This window comes from Pempheris klunzingeri, chromosome 2, assembly GCF_042242105.1.
Source record: "Pempheris klunzingeri isolate RE-2024b chromosome 2, fPemKlu1.hap1, whole genome shotgun sequence".
NCBI classification, from domain to species: Eukaryota; Metazoa; Chordata; class Actinopteri; order Acropomatiformes; family Pempheridae; genus Pempheris; species Pempheris klunzingeri.
This window is the reverse complement of record NC_092013.1, coordinates 20,045,744-20,065,342: the sequence shown is the minus strand read 5'-3', so window position 1 is coordinate 20,065,342 and position 19,599 is coordinate 20,045,744. Positions and strand designations below refer to the sequence as shown.

At 42.9% G+C, this 19,599-nt stretch overlaps 1 protein-coding gene across 1 annotated transcript in view; it reads right to left on the bottom strand.

The window, feature by feature from the left end:
• LOC139210197 (membrane-associated guanylate kinase, WW and PDZ domain-containing protein 3) overlaps window positions 1-19,599 on the bottom strand; it is a 112,635-nt gene that overhangs the window by 546 nt on the left and 92,490 nt on the right. Inside the window, exons 5-21 of the mRNA XM_070840198.1 lie at window positions 18,273-18,441; window positions 16,783-16,862; window positions 15,899-15,956; window positions 15,495-15,563; window positions 14,572-14,678; window positions 10,355-10,546; window positions 8,910-9,557; window positions 6,848-6,879; window positions 5,992-6,157; window positions 5,764-5,858; window positions 5,337-5,529; window positions 4,766-4,948; window positions 3,961-4,146; window positions 3,386-3,482; window positions 2,351-2,456; window positions 2,033-2,170; window positions 421-559 (exon numbers count right to left, since the gene is read on the bottom strand). Of these exons, the coding sequence (XP_070696299.1) occupies window positions 421-559; window positions 2,033-2,170; window positions 2,351-2,456; window positions 3,386-3,482; window positions 3,961-4,146; window positions 4,766-4,948; window positions 5,337-5,529; window positions 5,764-5,858; window positions 5,992-6,157; window positions 6,848-6,879; window positions 8,910-9,557; window positions 10,355-10,546; window positions 14,572-14,678; window positions 15,495-15,563; window positions 15,899-15,956; window positions 16,783-16,862; window positions 18,273-18,441 (2,658 nt within the window). The remainder of the gene's footprint in view (window positions 1-420; window positions 560-2,032; window positions 2,171-2,350; window positions 2,457-3,385; window positions 3,483-3,960; window positions 4,147-4,765; window positions 4,949-5,336; window positions 5,530-5,763; window positions 5,859-5,991; window positions 6,158-6,847; window positions 6,880-8,909; window positions 9,558-10,354; window positions 10,547-14,571; window positions 14,679-15,494; window positions 15,564-15,898; window positions 15,957-16,782; window positions 16,863-18,272; window positions 18,442-19,599) is intronic.

Sequence of the window (19,599 nt, the reverse complement as noted above, 5' to 3'; positions counted from 1 at the left end):
GCACCTATAAAGCTCAAAAATAACACTTTGTGTCTCATTTACTTAAGTGGTCCAACAACTGAAGTATAAAGATGATACGCTGTGGTATTTCAGGGGTGATGGGCCACACTTCCTCTTGGGGGCGCGCTGACTTTTGGAGTACTACAGGAAGTCAAAACTCTGAGCCGGGCACATTATCCCTTCTCCTTTCAACACTTTCCATATTCAATTATTTATTTAGGTGGTTTAGGTTATTTATTCTGGATTAAATTATTCATTATTAGGTGCTTGTTGGCAGATTTACCTTTGGACAGGTTAGCTGATTCCTACTGTCTTTATGCTGCTGGCTGTGGTTCCGTATTTAACAGACAGGCGTGAGATTGTTAGAAATCCTTTTGTCTGACTCTGCAAAAAGTGAATAAGTGTGCATACTGTACTTACTGCCATCCTGAGCCAGACCCGCCCCAGGTCTCAGCAGCAGAACCACTTTGTTTCCTCCAGCCTGGATCAATTCAATAGCCCGTGTATGAGAAATGCCGCGTGCCGCCTCCCCATTAATCTCCACTATCTCATCTCCAACCTGTCAGTCAGACAGAAAATGCAATTATTAACCAAAAACTCACGTATCAAAGCTTAGCATGCATGCAGGCTTTCACTCCAGCATACGCATTATCAAAGAATCTAAATTTAATGAAACACACACAGATACACACACGCGCACACAGCCTTGTAATACCCTGGAGGTATCCTCTATTATTGGCGATGACAATAACTCAGGATAAAGCGTGTAAACATGTCAGCCTGTTAGGATCTAATCAGTGTTGACATTCCTCTCCACCCTTGGATAGGCAAAGTCATGCCCAGAGACCACAGTCTGGCAAGCCTAAGATTGATTCCCGCCAGGAGTTTCTATTCTGTTCCCTCACGGCATCATCTCCCCTCTTATTCTAATAATAATAATAATGTGATAATTTCATCCCCATGGGGAAATTCTAATTTTGCTGAACCTCTTCCATAGACAGAAAAAGTACAGGGTCAGTTACAGTGCGACCTTCCTGGAAAGGGTAAGTCTTATAAGCACAAATATGATAAAAATCTAAGAATAACAAATAATAAACAAACACAAAAATCAAATGAAAAAGGGACTTGAAGACTCCCAGCTCTTTCTTTTTGCTTTTCTGTAGAGAGTTTGAATTACTTTGCTAAGTGAAAATGAAAAAAAAAAACTGCACACACATGGTCGCTGAAAGCATCTGCAGCATTATACCCGCTGTAACACTGTAACTGGCATGAAACACAATTCATTAGTTTAATCCCCAGTGCATTCAGCACACAGCAGGAGAAATTTCCAAGGTAAACATATTTACCTCCTCATAAACTACTAAATTTGCAAAAATTTGATTTCAGCAATGTAATGTCAATAAAACAGCACACCAAACTGCATTTAACAATTCCGAGCGTTACCAAACGAGCCTCCCAGGAACACAATGGCTTTTATTTGATCAAGTTTCCATTTTCTTGCCCATTTGGTCAGTCTGTCCAAAACTTTGGCAGAACAAGACATCTCAGCATTACTGGTTGAATGCCCATGACATTTGGTGTGGACATTCACTGTCCAGAAAGAATGAATTTTTAATGATTTTGGTGACACCTTGACCTTTCCTGTAAGCCCCACCACAATTTCAGTTTACAGAAATTCTATAAGCTTTCCTTGTGTGCATACAGTATACGTCGTAATCTGATATGTTAATTTCAATGGAATACTCTAAGCACATTCATTGACCTTTTGGTATACTGATGGTAGATATTAATGACCTCATGACCTTTCTTTTAGCACTACCCTGAGGGCAAACCTCACGCTGTTAGCCGCACCACCATAATAAAAGAGCAAATAGCAAATAAAGTCTTAAAGTCTCTAACCTCAGTCTTTTCAGTTCATTCCAGCAATTAAGCACCAGAAACCTTTCCCAGTTCGGAGTTGACACGAGGAACTTTTTAGAGGTAGAAAAAAAAAAGAAGAAATCACAGACATTCTTATAAAAGAAGCACTCACATGGATCCTTCCGTCTAGCTGAGCAGGTCCATCCTCCGCCAGTCTCAGGATGTACAGGCCCATGTTGTACTCTGTCCCCCCTCGCAGACTAAAACCAAAGCCCCTGGGACCCCTCTCTAACTCCACTGTCAGACAACCCTACAGAGCATGAAGATAACACTCTTTACTACACACAAAGTTATGCATTTATTTTCACATATTTTGATACAGTCATTATTATGTGTAGTATTATGAAAAGCATTGTGCCTTGGGGAGCTTTAACCTCTAGATGTGTGCTACAACAACATATAGTGGAAGGAATAAGAGGATTGTTTTTACCTGGTTGGGTCCTGTCACACAGAGAGTTCCCTGCTCACTTAGTGAAAGACTTTTGTGGTCAGACCAGTTGACTCCCTCCCTTTTCTCCTCCACATCCAGGTTATAACTAAAACAAAAAACAAATGTGTCTCTGCAGTAATGCATGCTGATAAACAGCACGCTGCGGGCCAAAAAGCCATTATGCAAAAATTAAAATCTAATTTAATGCTGTGTATTAAATACATGAGGGCTGATTTCTTTTCACACTTGGATAATTTCATTTGTATGCTGTATTATGATGTATATGTTCTATATGGCACACATTGTTATCTTATGGACTGTTTATTACACTGGTTTCATCGCTGAAAGGAATTCTCTCTAGCCGTTTGCTCTGAGGGCAACCCTCCCTCTTCCACACACACACACACACACACACACACACACACACACACACACACACACACACACCCTTTACATCCCATGTGGGTCCTCACTTAGCACACTTTATATCGCATTTATACCATTTTTAGCTTCAAGTGAGTTTGTCGAGGCAGGTAACAACATCGTTGTATTAATAGCACCGTAACAATGCTGTAATGTGGGTTTCATTTTCAGTTTAGAGGAATTTCTTTTTGCATCTCCTATCTACTTCTGCATGCACCCTCCTCAGGCCAAAACTGGGGGTGGGACCAGTAAGTCAGAGAGCCAACAGTGAAGGAGGACTTGGCCATTCCAATTTGGAGAGGAAAAAAAAAAAACTTTAAAAAGGCATCACAATCATTTTCTTAGTATTTTGTAGTGTCACATGTTTTGTAAAAGTAGATTTTGGTCACTTGAGGCACATTTTGTACATTTAAGGTATAAATGGTGGGATTTCAGAAACTGATTTGCAAAAAAAAACCTAAAGTAACTTCTTTAGGGTACTGACCCAGTTAGAGTTAAAATCCACCGACATGGACAAGATGTTTGGACTGTTTCAAAGACCATTTTCCGCTGCTGACTGAAAGTTTTGTTTTCTGCTTTTGCTTTTCTCTTGTTGTGAGATTAGATCCTTACCGTTCATCCTGTAGCGCCGACCTTTGCCCCATGGCTCTGTGCTGAAGAGCGGGACTCTGTTTAGCTGAACTGGCTCCAGACGGAGGGCCCTTGTATTCTAAAACACATTTTTATATTACAGTGATCAATATAAAAACGCCATTTGATATATTGACTCCCTCTACAGCATGTTCCATTTTCATTGTAAACTAAAAAGGTTCATCATTTAATTGTCTTTAACAACCTGAAAAAATGTTTGCCTGCAAAATCATTAGCATTCTTATCAGACTCACAGCTGATATCCTACTAAATGTAATACTGTAGCATTACGGTGACATAAAAAGATTTACTTTCGTTAATTTAACCCGTTTAAAAAGAACAGGGGCCCCCTTTAGAACTAAATTCGTAATATTATATTAAAATATTCATATCTTATTATCATGTGTGTGGTTGATTACTCTCATTACCTCACTGCAAAATTAGTTTTGCCCTTGCGGACAACAAAGTTTAAGAATTAAATTGAACCAAATTGATCACAAGACCAACCTGCTACTGTAATAAATGCAGATGTGGGCACACATGTGGGATATACTCACCATCCTCGGGAACCACAGTGAGGGTGACAACATTGCCGGCATCCTTGATAAGCTGAACAATGTCATTGTGAGAGAGCTCGATGATGGAGCGCCCGTTGACCGCTGAGATACGATCTCCGACGTGCAGCAGGCCACAGCGGTCGGTGGGACTGCCCTCTATGATACGGCCAATTTTGTGTGGAATAACTGATAAGGCAGATATGAAGAGAAATGAGACATTGAGCCCATTATGAAAACCTTGCAATATGTCTTGAAAGCCGACATAATTGTAGACTCCATAGTGCTGCAAAAGTGCTTTGTTCTGCTCTCACTAAACTCTTTCATGTCTTGAAAGACAGAGTATGCATCAGCTACATGAGCGAAAACACAAGCCCATGCAAATAATATTATATAAGTAATAAAATTGGCTCCAACCATTAAATACTCAGCAGCTAACAGAAATCAAAGTGAGTGTCATTCTTTACTGATGCTTAATGGTGTTCAAATCCACATGCACGTGACTGGCATGCTCACCTGCTACAAACTATAATATATCTAGCCATGACACCAGAAAACCTGTGATCAGGAGATAATTCTCCTTTTGTCTTTTCAGTGTATACACTGCTACTAATTCTCTTATGAGTTTAATGCGCTCATCTATTTTGTACTTGTGGTAACCAAACATGTGTTTGAATAAAATCTGTGATATAATACCGTCAGAAGGACGAAAAACATTAAACATTTTATTCCAGCTACAAATCAACATTTTCAAAAACATACTTAGACGATGAAAGTCGATGCAGGATTTGAGGCACTAGACTCTCACCTCCATGCGGCGGTTTACTCTTGGAGGTGAGGATGACAAAGCCAAAGCCCTCGGTTTCTTTGCGGTGGAGGGTGATGTCAAAAGACTCGTGGTCCAGAGCGCTGGGCATTGGTAGACGAGGTAGCTTGGGAGAACCGTTCACCAGCGCTGGAGTCATTTCCTGAGCCTCTTCCTCTGTTGCGTCTGAAACGAAAGCACACAGATGCTAATGTATTTTTGTTTTGGTGCAACTTTGTTTGTATTTGTGTGTGTGGGTGTGTGCATTGCTGGAGGGGGGGGGGGGGGGGGGGGGGGGGGGTTACAGAACAGTCTGGAGTGTCTGTGTGCAAGAAACATGCAAACAAAAGTAATAAAGCTGTGTCTTGTAAATGAATATTACAAACAAAGTCACAGTGCAAGAGTATAATGTACAGAATGTGAATGTTGAAAGGGGCTGCCAATGGCTACCGGCAACAGCGTTGGTGGAGAGATAACTACCCTCCGTTTATCACTATGACAGTGTTAGATTATCACTTAGGCAGATGGAAATGAAACATCAATTGTGTCAAGTGTTGTTCTGCTTGTTACGCACCTCTGTAGATGACCTTCCTGCGCACAGTCAACATAACCTGACCATTACGGGCAGCGTTGGTCATCAGATCCAACACCTGCTTGTGTGAGCGACCTTTAACCATCACACCATCAATCCCAATGAGCTCATCTCCCGCTCTCAGGCGACCATCCTTCTCTGCAGCTCCGTTGGGCACAATGGCCCCGATGTACACCTGGGGAAAGACATTCTGATAGAGGGTTAGTATAAGGGAGAACTGACCTCAAGAGAAATATAAATCCTAATAATTATTAAGGCATATAAAACCGTTATCAGAGCTGGGAAATCCGTTTTTGGAGTTCCACACCAACATCTTTCTTTAAAGTATAATCTTTTATAAGATTATACTTATAACAGAGATTAAGATATTTAAGATACTTAAATTATGCAGACAATGTTATTTACTTACTGGCTGTTGTGGACCTTCTCCTCCTAGAACACGAAAGCCAAAGCCCGTTTCAATGTCTCTCTTAAGAAAAACATCTATGTCTTTGGTGTGAGGCTCTGTGGATGAATAAAACTCACCATCACCACCAAATGAGGGATCAAGGTTTCAAGCAGAGCTGTGCACAAGGTTTTAAAAAGCAACTTCTGAAAACAACTCAGATGTTGTGGTGTGTTGGGGGTCTACACTTACGTCTGCTCTCTAGCAGGGCTTTGGACTTCAGGTACATCTCTGTGGAGTCTCGTTTTGGAGAGTCGCCGGAGCGCAGGGTGCTTGTGTTGGAGTGGTAAGGCAGGGCATGGGGGGCTGAGTCTGTGATGCCATCCAAAGTTTCTGTGCTGGCCGTCATTTCCTGTCTCTGAAATGTAATAAATGTGACATTAATGCCACTTTCGCTTTAGGTATCATTATTTACAACATAAGTACAATTTAAGATTTTCATTCACATCATATTTCCTTTGGTATTCACCTATGAAGGACACCTTTTATTGATAGTCTCTACAGCTCATTATCCCAGACAAGTGGCTGAGCATCTAATGGTGATAGATTACCAAAAACAATAAAGGTCATTTCACTGGCTCTCTCTCTCTTTTTTTTTTTTCAGCACTGTTTTGACATTCCCCCCTGATTATTTTGAAGGCTAAGCTATGGGATCTTTGAATGTAATACAAAATTTCCCAGATTTCCCAGCGACTTTGACAGGCCCATTCCGGCAGAAAGGGCAACTTCTTTATCTAAAACTGTTGTATTAATAATACCACCATATCTAAAGAGGCTCATCCATGCTTCATTACCATTGCAATCCCCTGACAATAGCCCTAAGAATACGAATACAGAAAGGAAGTAATTAAGAGCGTTTTTCAGCGCAAACAAAAGGAGGCGCCCAGAAACATAATCAATATTCAAATTTATTGCTATCATTTAATTTGATGCAACCGAGGCTTACTGGTTAAGCTGAAGGACAAAAAGCTTTGAAATTAAATTGAAGGATAAGTCCCCACAGGGAAAACAATAGTAAGGAAATAGGAGAAGATATGTTTTTACTCACAGGCTTTAGACTCTTCACAGGGGATGTTTGACCTATGAAAAGACATTGATAGACAACAGGAACATGGTGAGAAATGCAGAAATGATTTGGAGCAACAACAATCACTGAAGTGCCGTCCACCAGATGGCACTGCCTCTCTGACTGAGAAACAGCAGCAGTGGGCATAAAAATAAACCAGTGAGCTGCTCAAAACTCAAGAGGTGTACTCACTAAAGAATGCTCCATTAGGGAATATACATCCGTGTGCCATTAAAGATACATAGGGAATATAAAGGTAGTACATGTGCTGGAGTGGTGACTACATGGTGGAAGCCCACTGTAGGGCGAAGGAAGTGGGTGAGAGCATTAGAGAGTCATGCATATAATTCAATGACCGATAATTCTCTTCCCTCTCTCCGTTCGCTTTACAGTACACCCACACGTTCCATCTCAAGCGCTCAGATTGTTCCCTACAGATCATCTCTTACAGCCCCCTCCTCCCCTCCCATCAACTCCCCGCGTAAACTGGATTAACAAACACTAACTGGAGCCTACAGCCCTGTGGGGCCGGTCCAACACTTGGCTTGATGAGGGGTTAATGGAGCCTGATGTAAAAAGGGGAGACGCAGCGGCATTTGTTCGCTTCACTGCGAAATTCCCAATCCAACATCAGAGTCATCAAAGGCATAAAATAAGTCAAGTGCGCTATGAACACACCTCAAACTCAGCATCATCTTCTTCTAACATCCTGTCTTTAAGCTCTGTTCTACTTCTGTTGACTGATAGCCACCACTCACTCACTCTCTTGCACACACACATATGCACACACATTAGCACACACACACACAGGGATCCTCCTCCAAGCCAAAGGCCATTGTCTAATGAGGGTTAAAGCTGGGTGAGGCTGAGCCCAGCTCTGCTTTGATTGTGGGGTCGTGCAGTGCGTCAGTGGAGTAGGACATGGTGATGGTGGTGCAGCAGTGTGGGTGAGGAGTGTGAGTCTATGGGAGAAAAAAGAGGACGGTTGGGGCGCGGCTATGGGGAGGAGGCCCCTGGGGACCTTCCCTCCACAGACATTTAGCCATGGCTCTTTAAGGGGCCATGGATGTAGAAGCATACAGAAATCCACTGCGTTCTGTGCTGATCAAAGCCAATCCGGGGTTCATTGACTTACGCAGTGAATCCCTGGGGCAGATGATGTAGGAGACACTTGAAGGGTGCCGACCCTCCTCTCTCTCTCTCCCTTGGAATCAAGCACATCCCCATACTTATGCAATTCCTGATCTCAGAGTTGTAACAGACTGCATTACGCCTCAATGGAAGTCATCATAAACAGAGGCGTGCTGAATGGAAGCACGCATGAGGAATGCGCGAGATGCACAGGAGCTGCTTGCGATGGCAAGAAACTGGGCAGAATTGGATTGTGTCAGATCAGTGAATGCAACAGCTGTGGGTGTGCAGGTGGTGGTCTATTCGACAAAAAGAAAAAAGGCAGCATTCTCTATTGTGGTGACCTTATACAGAGCACAGACGCAGTGGCATCACCCAGGCTCCTACAGAACAACAGTGTGTGGTCAGTCAATGCCCCCTAAGCAACCACACCACCTCACCTCCCGTCAGTATCAGCACGCTGACCTCACCCCCCATGAGCACTGTTGAGATTGTATTGACAGCAATAGCAAATTACGTCACACAGGAGAGGCATTAAGCATGAGAATAAAGGATGGATAGAACGATAGGGGGAAGACAAAGAGACACGGATAGAGAGAGAGAGCCAACAACATGGATATAAAACTGTTCAGTCTGATAGATAGATAGATAGATAGATAGATAGATAGATAGATAGATAGATAGATAGATAGATAGATAGATAGATAGATAGATAGATAGATAGATAGATAGATAGATAGATAGATAGATAGATAGATAGATAGATAGAGACTATCTATCTATTCATCTGGCAGACTGACAAATGTTGTTGATAGATACATAGACATACGTAGACAGATAGATAAAAAGATAGCTATTGAGATAGTCGGACAGACAGATGAATACAGAGATGTTTTTTCTTTCAGTCTCTCACCTCCTCGCAGCACCAGCACGTTGACCTCGCTGCCTACCGGTAAGTCTTTGAGAATGTCTACCACTTGGGCGTGGCTCAGCGTTTGGACATTTTGCCTGTTGATCTCCTTAATGACATCTCCTTTCTGCAGACCACGGCACCACTGGGCATCCAGGATCATCTTCACCTTCTGGCCCAGCGGGCAGTCAGCGATGGCAAACCCAAATCCTCCAGGCCCCTTGACCAACGGCACGCTCACCAGCTCCGGCTGCAGCATCCCCGAGGCCACCTCTCCCCGATCCCCCTGCCTACCGTTGGGCATGGCCGCCACGACGGGCCGGCCGCTGGCATCCGTGGTGACATAGTGGAGCTCCTGAGAGGAGCCGTGGAGGACGTCGCCCTTCACGAGCAGCGGCTGTCCGTTGATGAGGGGCACGGCCGTCACCACCTCTCCACCATGCAGGGCCTGCTGGGGCTGGGTGGCCGGCGGGGGTGGAGGAGGAGGAAGAGGGTCGTCGCTGTCTAGATCCACATCTGGAGGGAGAGCGTAGCCGCGGCAGAGAACCATGTCCACATACTGGTTGATGGGAATGGACTGGAACATCTGCACCACCTCTGGATGGGTTTTCCCCAGCACAGACATCCCGTTAATCTCAACAATCACATCGCCTAAGATGGTGGGAGAAAAGAGAGCAAGTGACAAGGACAGATTCTCTTTTTGTGTTTAATCTAGACATCACTTCTCCACATTTCTTTGAAAAGCACTTATTCCTTCCTTTGTCAGATTGATCTTTCCTCTAAAATGTCCCTTTCCTCTTCACTGCTCTCTCATATCCTCATTCTAGCTGCTCCCCGTACCTCCTTCTCTTTCCTTTTATCTTCAGTCTACCATTCTCTTCTACTATATTCCTGTCGCCCCTTCGCTTGCTCCATTGTTGAACAGCGCTCTCTGCCATAACTACACGGATGGGAGACAGGTGTAGATTTCTGTCACGTTGTACCATTGTAACCATCGCACACACGCAATCAAACACGCACAGAGCTCACAGCTGCTGGTTTATGTAGACAGCCGCAAGGTAAAGGCAAGATCAGAAACTAAACAACAAAGATGTTAGATGGCTTCACATCCACCATAATCAGACTGGCTGCTATAAAACTATACCCTTGACAGAGCTAGAGCTGTTGTTATTGCCTTGTCGAGCTCATGGGACAGTGTTAGGTTAAGTGAACACAACTGCGGCAAAATTAATATCTCCAGGTGCATCGTGGTAGCACAGCTGGTACAAGTTGGTTTAAAAATAATTGTCTGTAATATTGCAGGAATTAGCAGTTATAAACTCATAGATCTTCCAGCCAGCTAAATGAGATTTTTTTCGGGAATACACTTTCTATCTTGTCAACCCCTCTGGTGACTCTCTGGTGGAATAGTGTGTGTGTGTGTGTACATCTGCAGCGCTTTTGCTCACCAGATGCCATCTTGTTGTCATGGGCAGCAGGGCCGTCGCTGAGCACGTTTTTCACCTGCAGAAACTCATCTGTGCGGTCACCTCCGATGATGGTGAATCCAAATCCCTGGGAGCTCTTCTTCAGCGCTGTGTGGTACATCTCACCCTTCAGCTGGCTGGGGTCTGCAGTGAAGCCGGACGCACCCCCCTTACCTGGAGACGAAGTGTACGTGTGAGCATGTGTGTGTAAAACGGTTCTGGGTGTAAAGTGGGTGTGAATGACAAGCTTTATCAGACACACGTGAAATACCTAAACAGAGCTTAACCACAAACGCAGTAGCACTGATTAATAAATTCATATCCCTCTTGAATGGCAGCAAAATCCATCCATGTCTGCATTGAACATCAATTATACGCATTATGTGCTGAGGATCAACATAGTAATTAGTCACTTCTAATTAGCAGGCATGTATATGCCTAAACTAGATAAATCCATCAACAGAGACCTAAATGTGCAGACCTGCTGAGAAAGGAGCACAAAGAGACAGGTAAAATATAAAATGCTAGCTTGATGCTAATTTACATGTTAACTGTTACATGCCTCCTCCTATTACAACACTGTGGAGCAGGACAGTAATATGACATCTCTGACAGAGTCCTATTTAGCACAATGTCCTCTCTCATCCCCTCCACACTGCAGACAGTGACTCGGAAAAAAAAAGAGGTTTGTCAGTGTATACTTATTATAACTTGAGTAAGAAACAACTTAAGGTCAGTGGCATCATCAATATGGACCAGCAGCTTGGCTGTGGCATACGCAATTCACTAGATAACCAACTGTCAGGGTCACACAGCAGCTTCCCTATCCGGCATTACTGTGGTATCAGCACTTTAGATCATGGACACACCATTTTTTTTTCCTTTCTGCCTGATGGTTTCTGGCCTGAACTGTGTTATAGCTTTGACTCAAAAACAGTAAAACTGAAGCCAGCCTCGCTCATTCCAGCGACGGTGCTGTGTGTTGAAAGAATGCAGTGTGGCTGTCTGACAATATAACGCCAGAGAAATCATTGTACCTTTAGAAATTGGTCATTAATACCCAAAAGACAAAACGGCAGTAAACGTTAATAATAAAGTTATTGTATTATACTCATAATAGTACTTATATCTGTGCGTGAACAATAAATGTATCTTGTTATAAGAAAATGTCCAAGAATGCTTATTGGGATTAAAGTAATAAGATAAAGCATTAAATGAACATTAATTTAATGAATCTGAAACAGTGATTTGGGGTCAAAAATAACTAGCAGTGACTTCTCCTCCACGGAAGCAGTAACATTGCCCTAAACAGTCTTTTCTTGTTGTAAACAAATTCCATAAAAAGGTCACTTTTATTTATCAAAGAGGAGTTGCTCTAGTGAGTATTTATGCCACCAGGGCGGGGTGTGTGGGATATGTCCAAAAATAAACTAGAATGTCCGTGTTCATGGCAACGAAGAAACATGTCACCCAGTGCAACAGCGTGAGTTACTGATGTGCTTTTGGGCTACAATGGAGCTCTAGGCCAGAGATAAGCGTTAATAAGCTTTGGCTACACAGACAGTGCTTGCATGCAGAATCATTTAATTGCTGGTTTTTGTCTTTTAATGACATTTATCGACAGAAAATTACAGAATATCACCAACCTTACCCTTTCAGGTAGTGGTTTGACATAGAGTAAAAGGACGAAAGCACATAATATGTGTCATAGGTCAGGAATACTTGAAAAGGTGCCCTTTGGATAAATTACACTTTCCACTTTTATGTGACTTTTGAGGTCTGCAGCAAAATTGGATTTGAGAAGACTGCATCAATGTATGTGTATGCCTCATCTGAAGACAACTGCTCCGTACCAGTATGTAAATCTAAAGCTGCATTTGACCTCTTTATCGCTTTCTGCTGCACATAGTTATTGGACAGCAACTTCCAATCACAGTGCTTCCACATTTCCATATCTAGTTTTCAACATCACAATAGCAGCTTTATAGTATGGCTGTAAAGTAACGGCTGTACATTTTCCCTCCCATTTCCTACAGTTTTATAAACACTCTATAACTTTCGGAGGCGTGTGTGTGGAATTTAAATGAGGGCGCACCCTCAGACTGCCACATGGTTCTGCAATCATAAACATCCACTGCAGACATGAACGGCTGTGAATGAGTGGAACTTATCACAGCCAGCGTGGACTCCAGATGTCCACACTGTCGCATGGATCAAGCAAAGCTCATTTACATAATCACATTCAAATTGCTTGATAAACTCGACATGGAATGGTTTTTCTCTTTACCCCCAGTGAGCGCTGAAATAACCATTTGACTGCAAGTTTGTGTGTGAAGGAACGGCGAATGTAATGGAGGGAGAATGAAACAGGGGGAGGAAATGAGTGCGGCGTGTGCGAGCCTGTACTTGTGTGGGAGAGTCTAAGGAAGGTCTCTGTGCCAATGTTTGTGGGCAGACTTTGAAAGCCAGAGGCAGACAAAACCATCGGATCCACCGCACCACACAGCCATGAGTTTTGATTTATCATGTGTGACTCAATCGCATTGTAAATCTCCAGTGACGTTATTCAGCATAATTAGGAAGACATCTTTCTTACTACATCAATGGAACAACAACAGCTGCTGTTTCCAACAATGCACCTTGAACAGCAGACTTTAAAAACAACTGTTGTTGAAAGGCCAAGAGCTGACACATAGGGAGAGCACAATGTAGACAACCTATCAGAGCAGCACAGACCATAAACACGTGTGTGCACCAAGCCTGGAAGTGACAAAAACCACAGTATTGTCTCCAGCTGCAGCAACACCTCATATGATATGGACCTCAATATTGCTAATATTCAATAGATAAATAAAACCCAGTGAAGCTAAAAAAACGTGTTCAAAAAAAGGTATTTTGGATGAAAATACTATAATGAAACAACAATGGTGTCAAGTCAACCTGTTTAAAAAAAAATAAGGATGATGACATAACATTTGAGTTGAGATTTAACATTTGAATGATTTCAAAACATATTGGTTGATTTTTATGATCTAACCTCCCTGGGAATCTCACAGCTTGGAAAACTATGAAAATGTGAATTCTAGCCTGAGGTTTAACTGCCTGACTGATGATGATGCTTTAGTTTCATCATAGCAACTGTCTGACAGCTCGCTAGGTTGTGTAATCTCTAATCAGGGGCGAGATGGCGGTTTCCTCAGTCCCTACACACCTGACAGGAGAGATGTCTGATTATGCTGGGCCTGTGTGACGTGCTTTTCCACCAGCTGTTGCCACAAGCACCGCTAACAGCCGGCCTCCTCCCCTGCATTCCCTCGCTCACTCCCTGAAACACTGCCAGCCCTACGAGCCTGTCTATCTCCACTGCTGCAGCCCTGTAATCTATTATACATCCATTGTAAAGAAAACATACTTAATTCATAATGTTTGTTGCAGGAGAAAAATGGCTTGTCAACCTTAAGGACAGACCATTACTGCAGCGCTGATGAAAGCTTCTATTATGTAAGTGAAAATAGGAAGAAAAGGCTCATTTTGACAATCTATTATTGTTTGAGGCTACTTGAAGGCTGACACATTCAGCTGACCTTGCATGAAGCGATGACGGTCCCATTGCTTCCTTTTCCCAGAAAACATATTTATCACATCACACTGAATGAGGTAAAAAGGTTGCCCTCTGTTCAGAGCATAAGCCAAAGCAATTAAACTACAATTATATTTTAGACAATTAGCTGATGCTCATGTCCGGAGTGATTTACAGTGAGTACAGAAATAGAGGAAGCTCATTGAAAACTTTACATGACTCCAATGAAGCCAAAACTACTCCCGTTGGTCTTGAATATCATACATAACAATGAGGTAACAGAAGTACTGAGTTAATTAATAGGAGTTCAATAGGAGGAGAATGAGCAGCAACAAAATGATTCATTGTTTTTAACTTCAGACTTAGTGGAATTGAAGCTGAAGTAACTATAGTTACACTCTACATGTATTTGCATGTCTTATAAACCTGAGGGAGACGTTAAAACCCACGAGACAGGGTGCAACATCGCATGGTATTTTTAAAGGTCACTGTCCCAAGTGTTAGAGCAGCAACGTGGCAGTTGCAGGTTTCCATGTGTGCAAACTCGAATCTTTTTTTCTCCTAACGATCCAAACGGAGAGGAAGTTGAAGAGGGGGGCATGTTCTGCAGTGCTGTTACCTTGGGAAGGTGCTGCTGCGGCTTGTTGGATTGCGGCGGTCTCCTGGCTCAGCTTCTTCTTTGCCTCCAGGACTGGGTTCTCAAACTGGGTTTTCTGGTTGATGTGGCTGCAATGTAAACAGGCTTAGACTTAGGAGAGGAGTCTTCCAAATACACACACGATACATGCACACACACACACGCACACACGTACGCACACACACGCGCACACGCACGCACACACACGCACACACACACACACCTCTGACTTATTGAGCTTAATGCACAATTGTTCTGCAATTAATTATGTATGCACCTTCCCCATAAAGGAAAGGAACCATGGCTTTCTAATAGAGCGATGCTATAGTGGCGCCATTATAAATACATTCATAAACACATCACACACACAGTAAAGGCTGGCTTGCCTCCTCTTTATGTGGAGAAGCTGCTATGGCTTTTAGCAATTTAATATTGTAGGAAATGAACCTCCCGACTGCCTGCAACATCCTGTTCCTTTACAACTAGGTAAACAGCCTGTTGTCCCCCTGGCATAAAAACCACAGCCATTGTTTCATAGTGAGCCCATTTCAAGCTAAAACACTGGCAGCTACAAGCTCCATCTATATACCATTGACTCTCCTTGTCCAAACAGTGTGAGTCTCTCTCTCATGTCACCTCTACCTAGGAGGGATCCTTCTGCAGTCTGAGCAATAAAACAACGCGAGCGTTCCCATTTTCTTTTCATCACAACAGATTGCTACCTCTCCTACCAGCCCCCACTCTCCTCCCTCCATGCATTCTAGTTCAAAATCTCCCCACTTATGTCTACTGCTGTTACAATGGCTGTGTTTCACTGATTTCCTGCTGGGCTGGTGAGCACAAAAACACATTTTGCACACTAACAAATATACAAACAATATGCAGAGACATATATACAGACTCACATTCTATACACACGCCTATTTCTCAAACACTGGCAGAGCACAATCAGCGTTGTGTTCACGTACGGGTCACTGCAATGTTAACCACAGAGTTTCATTTTGCCACCCACTGATAAACTATGGGAAAATCCTGATCAGAATCTTCAATTGTTCTCCTCACTCGAGATGAACAAAATGAGCTGTGTGCTACATCCATTTGTTTATTTTTAGACAGTATTGATTTATGCCGGTCCACTGCTAATGTACACTAAGCGGTGTAATATGCACTTGGGCTTTGATCCCTCTGGTGAAATGCGTTTGTGTGCTATGTGCATCTGCGTGGAACTACTGTGATAAAACAATTTCCACTGATGTTGGCAGCTGGAGTGCATGTAAATTGCATATATCAATAAATCAATAAAACTTACTCAACATAATATGTTCCGTACTGTGGATCGTCTATTTCCTCCCAGCCGTAAGGTAACTCTGCAAAAAGAAAAGAGTGCGGCATTGTGTGGTGGAAAGATGCAAACAAGAGGAAATACGAAGATAACGTAATGGAAGAGAGAAGAGGAGGAGCAGGAACAACATTTAGCAGACAATCATCTGGGAGCTGTAACCCATTGAGCAGAGTGGTGAAGTACAGCAGTAGTTACCAGTGTACTCTTTCCCCCTGACTGGAATGTTTAACATAAGAAAGTAGCCATGAAAACAGCCTACAATAATTTAGTGAACATTTCTGTGGTTTCAACAATCAGGCCGGCTGGAATGGCTGATGTACGTCATGCCCTGATGAACATATCAAGCAGAGGGAGGGAAAAAAGAGAGAGACAGAGAGGAGAGCTCTTCACGCAAGAGAGAGCTTTGGAGTTGCTTTTCAGAAGCAACACACCAACTTGCTTTCTGTCCGCCTGTAAAAATCCATTAAAACCCAGCTGGAAGGGTCCCACTCTTTCAGCCATGGCTGCTCTCTGTCTCTGCCTGCACTTAAGCCTGCATTAGCATCCTGGGGATACAATGGCATGTCTGGGATTCCGTAAAGTAGACCTCAGGACTAGGTTACTGAAAAAATTGGGCCATGTGACTTAAGATGCCTACAGTTACTATTAGGTGTCACTTCAAAGAGAAGTTACACATTCACGATTTACCCTCAATGGTTATTTGATTAGATGTGCAAAAACGCGTGAAGTGATGGATCATGTAATGTGGGGCATACACACCAGAGGTATGCCCTTATGTAAATGCATGTGCAGTAGTTAATGGAATGTACTGTATGCTTGAGTTGAGCGGCTGAGCGGTGCAGTCTACATACCTCCATCCTCACACTTCTCAGGGGGCTTCGCCTTCTTTGCCAAGCGGGGGTCCAACCATGTGGTCGTCTTGGTATTATGACTGCGGAGCACAAAGAGCAGCCAGTGAATATCAACAATAAAGTCCTGCGCCTGTGTAATACGCTCTCGTGTTCAAGGGTTACTGGATTCATCAACAAATATCTGATCCACTGGTTTACATTCAGCTGTCATATTACCGTGTTTACGGTTAGGTGGCATTTTTAGAGGGGAGTAAGAAAAAAAAAACAACCTCTGAATGTGAAACGTGACAAACCCATTTATCCTCAAATGTGTTAAACAACTGGGGTGTGTAATCAGGAGGAAATTCACAATAGTCCTCTGATATCTTCAGAGACAAGTGGCTTAGAGCCGAATATGAATAAAACGCACAGGCCTGCCAGACTTCTGAGGAAGGTTTGTTTACTCGATTGTTCTAAAATCAAAGTATTGATTGGTTTAGCGAAAGAGCTTAACGCGTCTTTATGTTTGACAGGAAAAGAAACCAGTTAAAACAAATGTGGCAGTCACTGGTAATCAGTCAGAGTATTTATACCGTCCTGAAGCTCTGAGCTTTATTTAGACAAGAAGTGTGGGGAATTTTTTGAACTGTTGTCAGTCAAGTTTGTTATCACAGAATGATCAGTATGTGCATATTTTATCCAATTCACTCTTTCTTTCTCTTGTTGCTGCTGAGCTGCTATTTTTAATCATTCAGGGATGAGAGATGATGTGACTTGGAGATCATAAACCCATCATTACGCACCCAGGATCAAACCAAAACTCACTGTTGAGCTGATTAGATACTGACAGAAACATTTACTTGTGTTTCATTATGCATAAAGAAGATAGCAGTAAATACAATGCTGACATCAGATAGACAAACAGCACTTCCATTTTTAACACTGTATCTTGCAACATACCCCACTGAAGTTTCAAGATGGCATAATTAACAAGTAACAACACTCAAGTCGACAGTTGCCCTAATTTTCAACCATCATCAAACAGCAGACAGTGTGTACTACACCTGATCAAGCTAATATCAAATTTACTCGTAGCCTCGTCGTACTATTGACGCTTCCGTTATTTCTTGTTTTTGCTGTTGCTGGGAACTATTTTCTGCTGCAGGCTAATACACATTTGTTGCACTAACACGTATGTATAGCTGTAGGCCGGTGAATTTAGGACTGACATGTTCATGGTGATGAATGAGCCAGTTTTGATCATTAATATGTCTTTAACAGCCCGTCCTTCTCCTACCAACAGTCAAAACTAGCATATACCTATATACATAGCAATTGATGGAATATTAATCATAACCTAAGAAACAGACTGTACATTTTCATATAGGAAGAGACTGGAACCTACAAATAAATCACCTAAAATGAATTGATTGCTCACTAAAGATATTGATGAATTTCATTTGCTGTGCATCAGGTGGTTGGTTGACCTGTGGGTTGTGGCTTTCACTTACTCTATGAAGTAGACCATGCCGGTCTCAGTGTAAGCCATTTCCCAGTTAAGGGGCAGGGGCTCCAGGCTGTCATCGCGGGGAAGGGAACTCCATGTGCGAAAGTCCATGGTGCTGCTGGACTGGGTGTAGCTGGGCACCGCTTTCCTCCAGTCTGCCCCCTCTTTGTGCTCTGGAAACAGAGAGTGTGGAAGTGTGGGTTAAAGGTGAAAAACGATGAGAAAACAGGCAGGCACAGTGGAGAGTTAGCCTGCAGGAACACCTCTGCCCTCCTGTTTTCTTGCCTGTGGAGGTAGAGCTGATGTCACTCATAGGATTTGCATGTAAGTGATGGTGTGTGTGTTCGCCAGAGGGTTGTTTTGCATTTGCATGTGCACACAGTGTTAATGCTTATGCCTGTGTGTATATGTACATTCCCTGTGGGTTGCAATGATAGAGGCAAGGATTCATATTAGAAAGGACTATTTGAGCCCAAAGGCGGTTACTGCTGCTCTTCACATATATTCTATTGCATTTGTAGACACTCCCCTTTAATGAGAAACTGCTCTACAATGAACATGAAATATACAACAAAAGGCTCTCCTAATTCACTTAGCATTTCATGCCTTCCCTCAGAAGATGGTTATAAAAGGGATGAAACAAGAGTGCTTTTCATCCCTTTCTCTTTATGCAGAGCTAACCTCCTTACAACAGAGGGCGATGCCAAAAGATGTTAGGAACACCACAAAAAAGCATTTCTGGGGGATGCATTTCCTCAAGATCATTCCACTTGAAATGTAGATTGAATACATAGTTGCTAAAAAAACCCAAACACAGTTGCGCTCTGCTCTGCAGCATCTACACTTCTTTTGCCTCTCTGATAGAAAAAAAATAATGCACGTGTTTGAAAATTTTGCATGTGCTCTAGCCTTGTAAACACTTGCATAACCTGCCTGAGGCCAGAGCCTGAAAGAGAGCTGATGTCATCAGGCTAACAGCAGGGTGAGGGCCCACTCGACGATACAGATGGGTTATAGAGGGACTTCCGGAGAAAGGGGGTGGGGGGGTGTTAAGGACGGTCTGAGCAAAGATGGGGGAAAGCTGCAGTCAAGAGTTTAGAGACTTAGAGCTCACATTTTCCATTAACCTCTTTTTTTCATTCGACCATAACTCTGCCCATCTATGGCTGGTCTGAGACTTCTCTGCTACAGCTGTGGGCTGTAACAGAGCAGTCATTTGTGACTGGTTTCTTTCCATAAAAAGAACTCCTGGATGTCTGGGCATCGCTTTGTGTTTGATTTCAATATGACAGAGCGGTTGGGTAAACAGACTTTGGATTTCTGTGAATCCT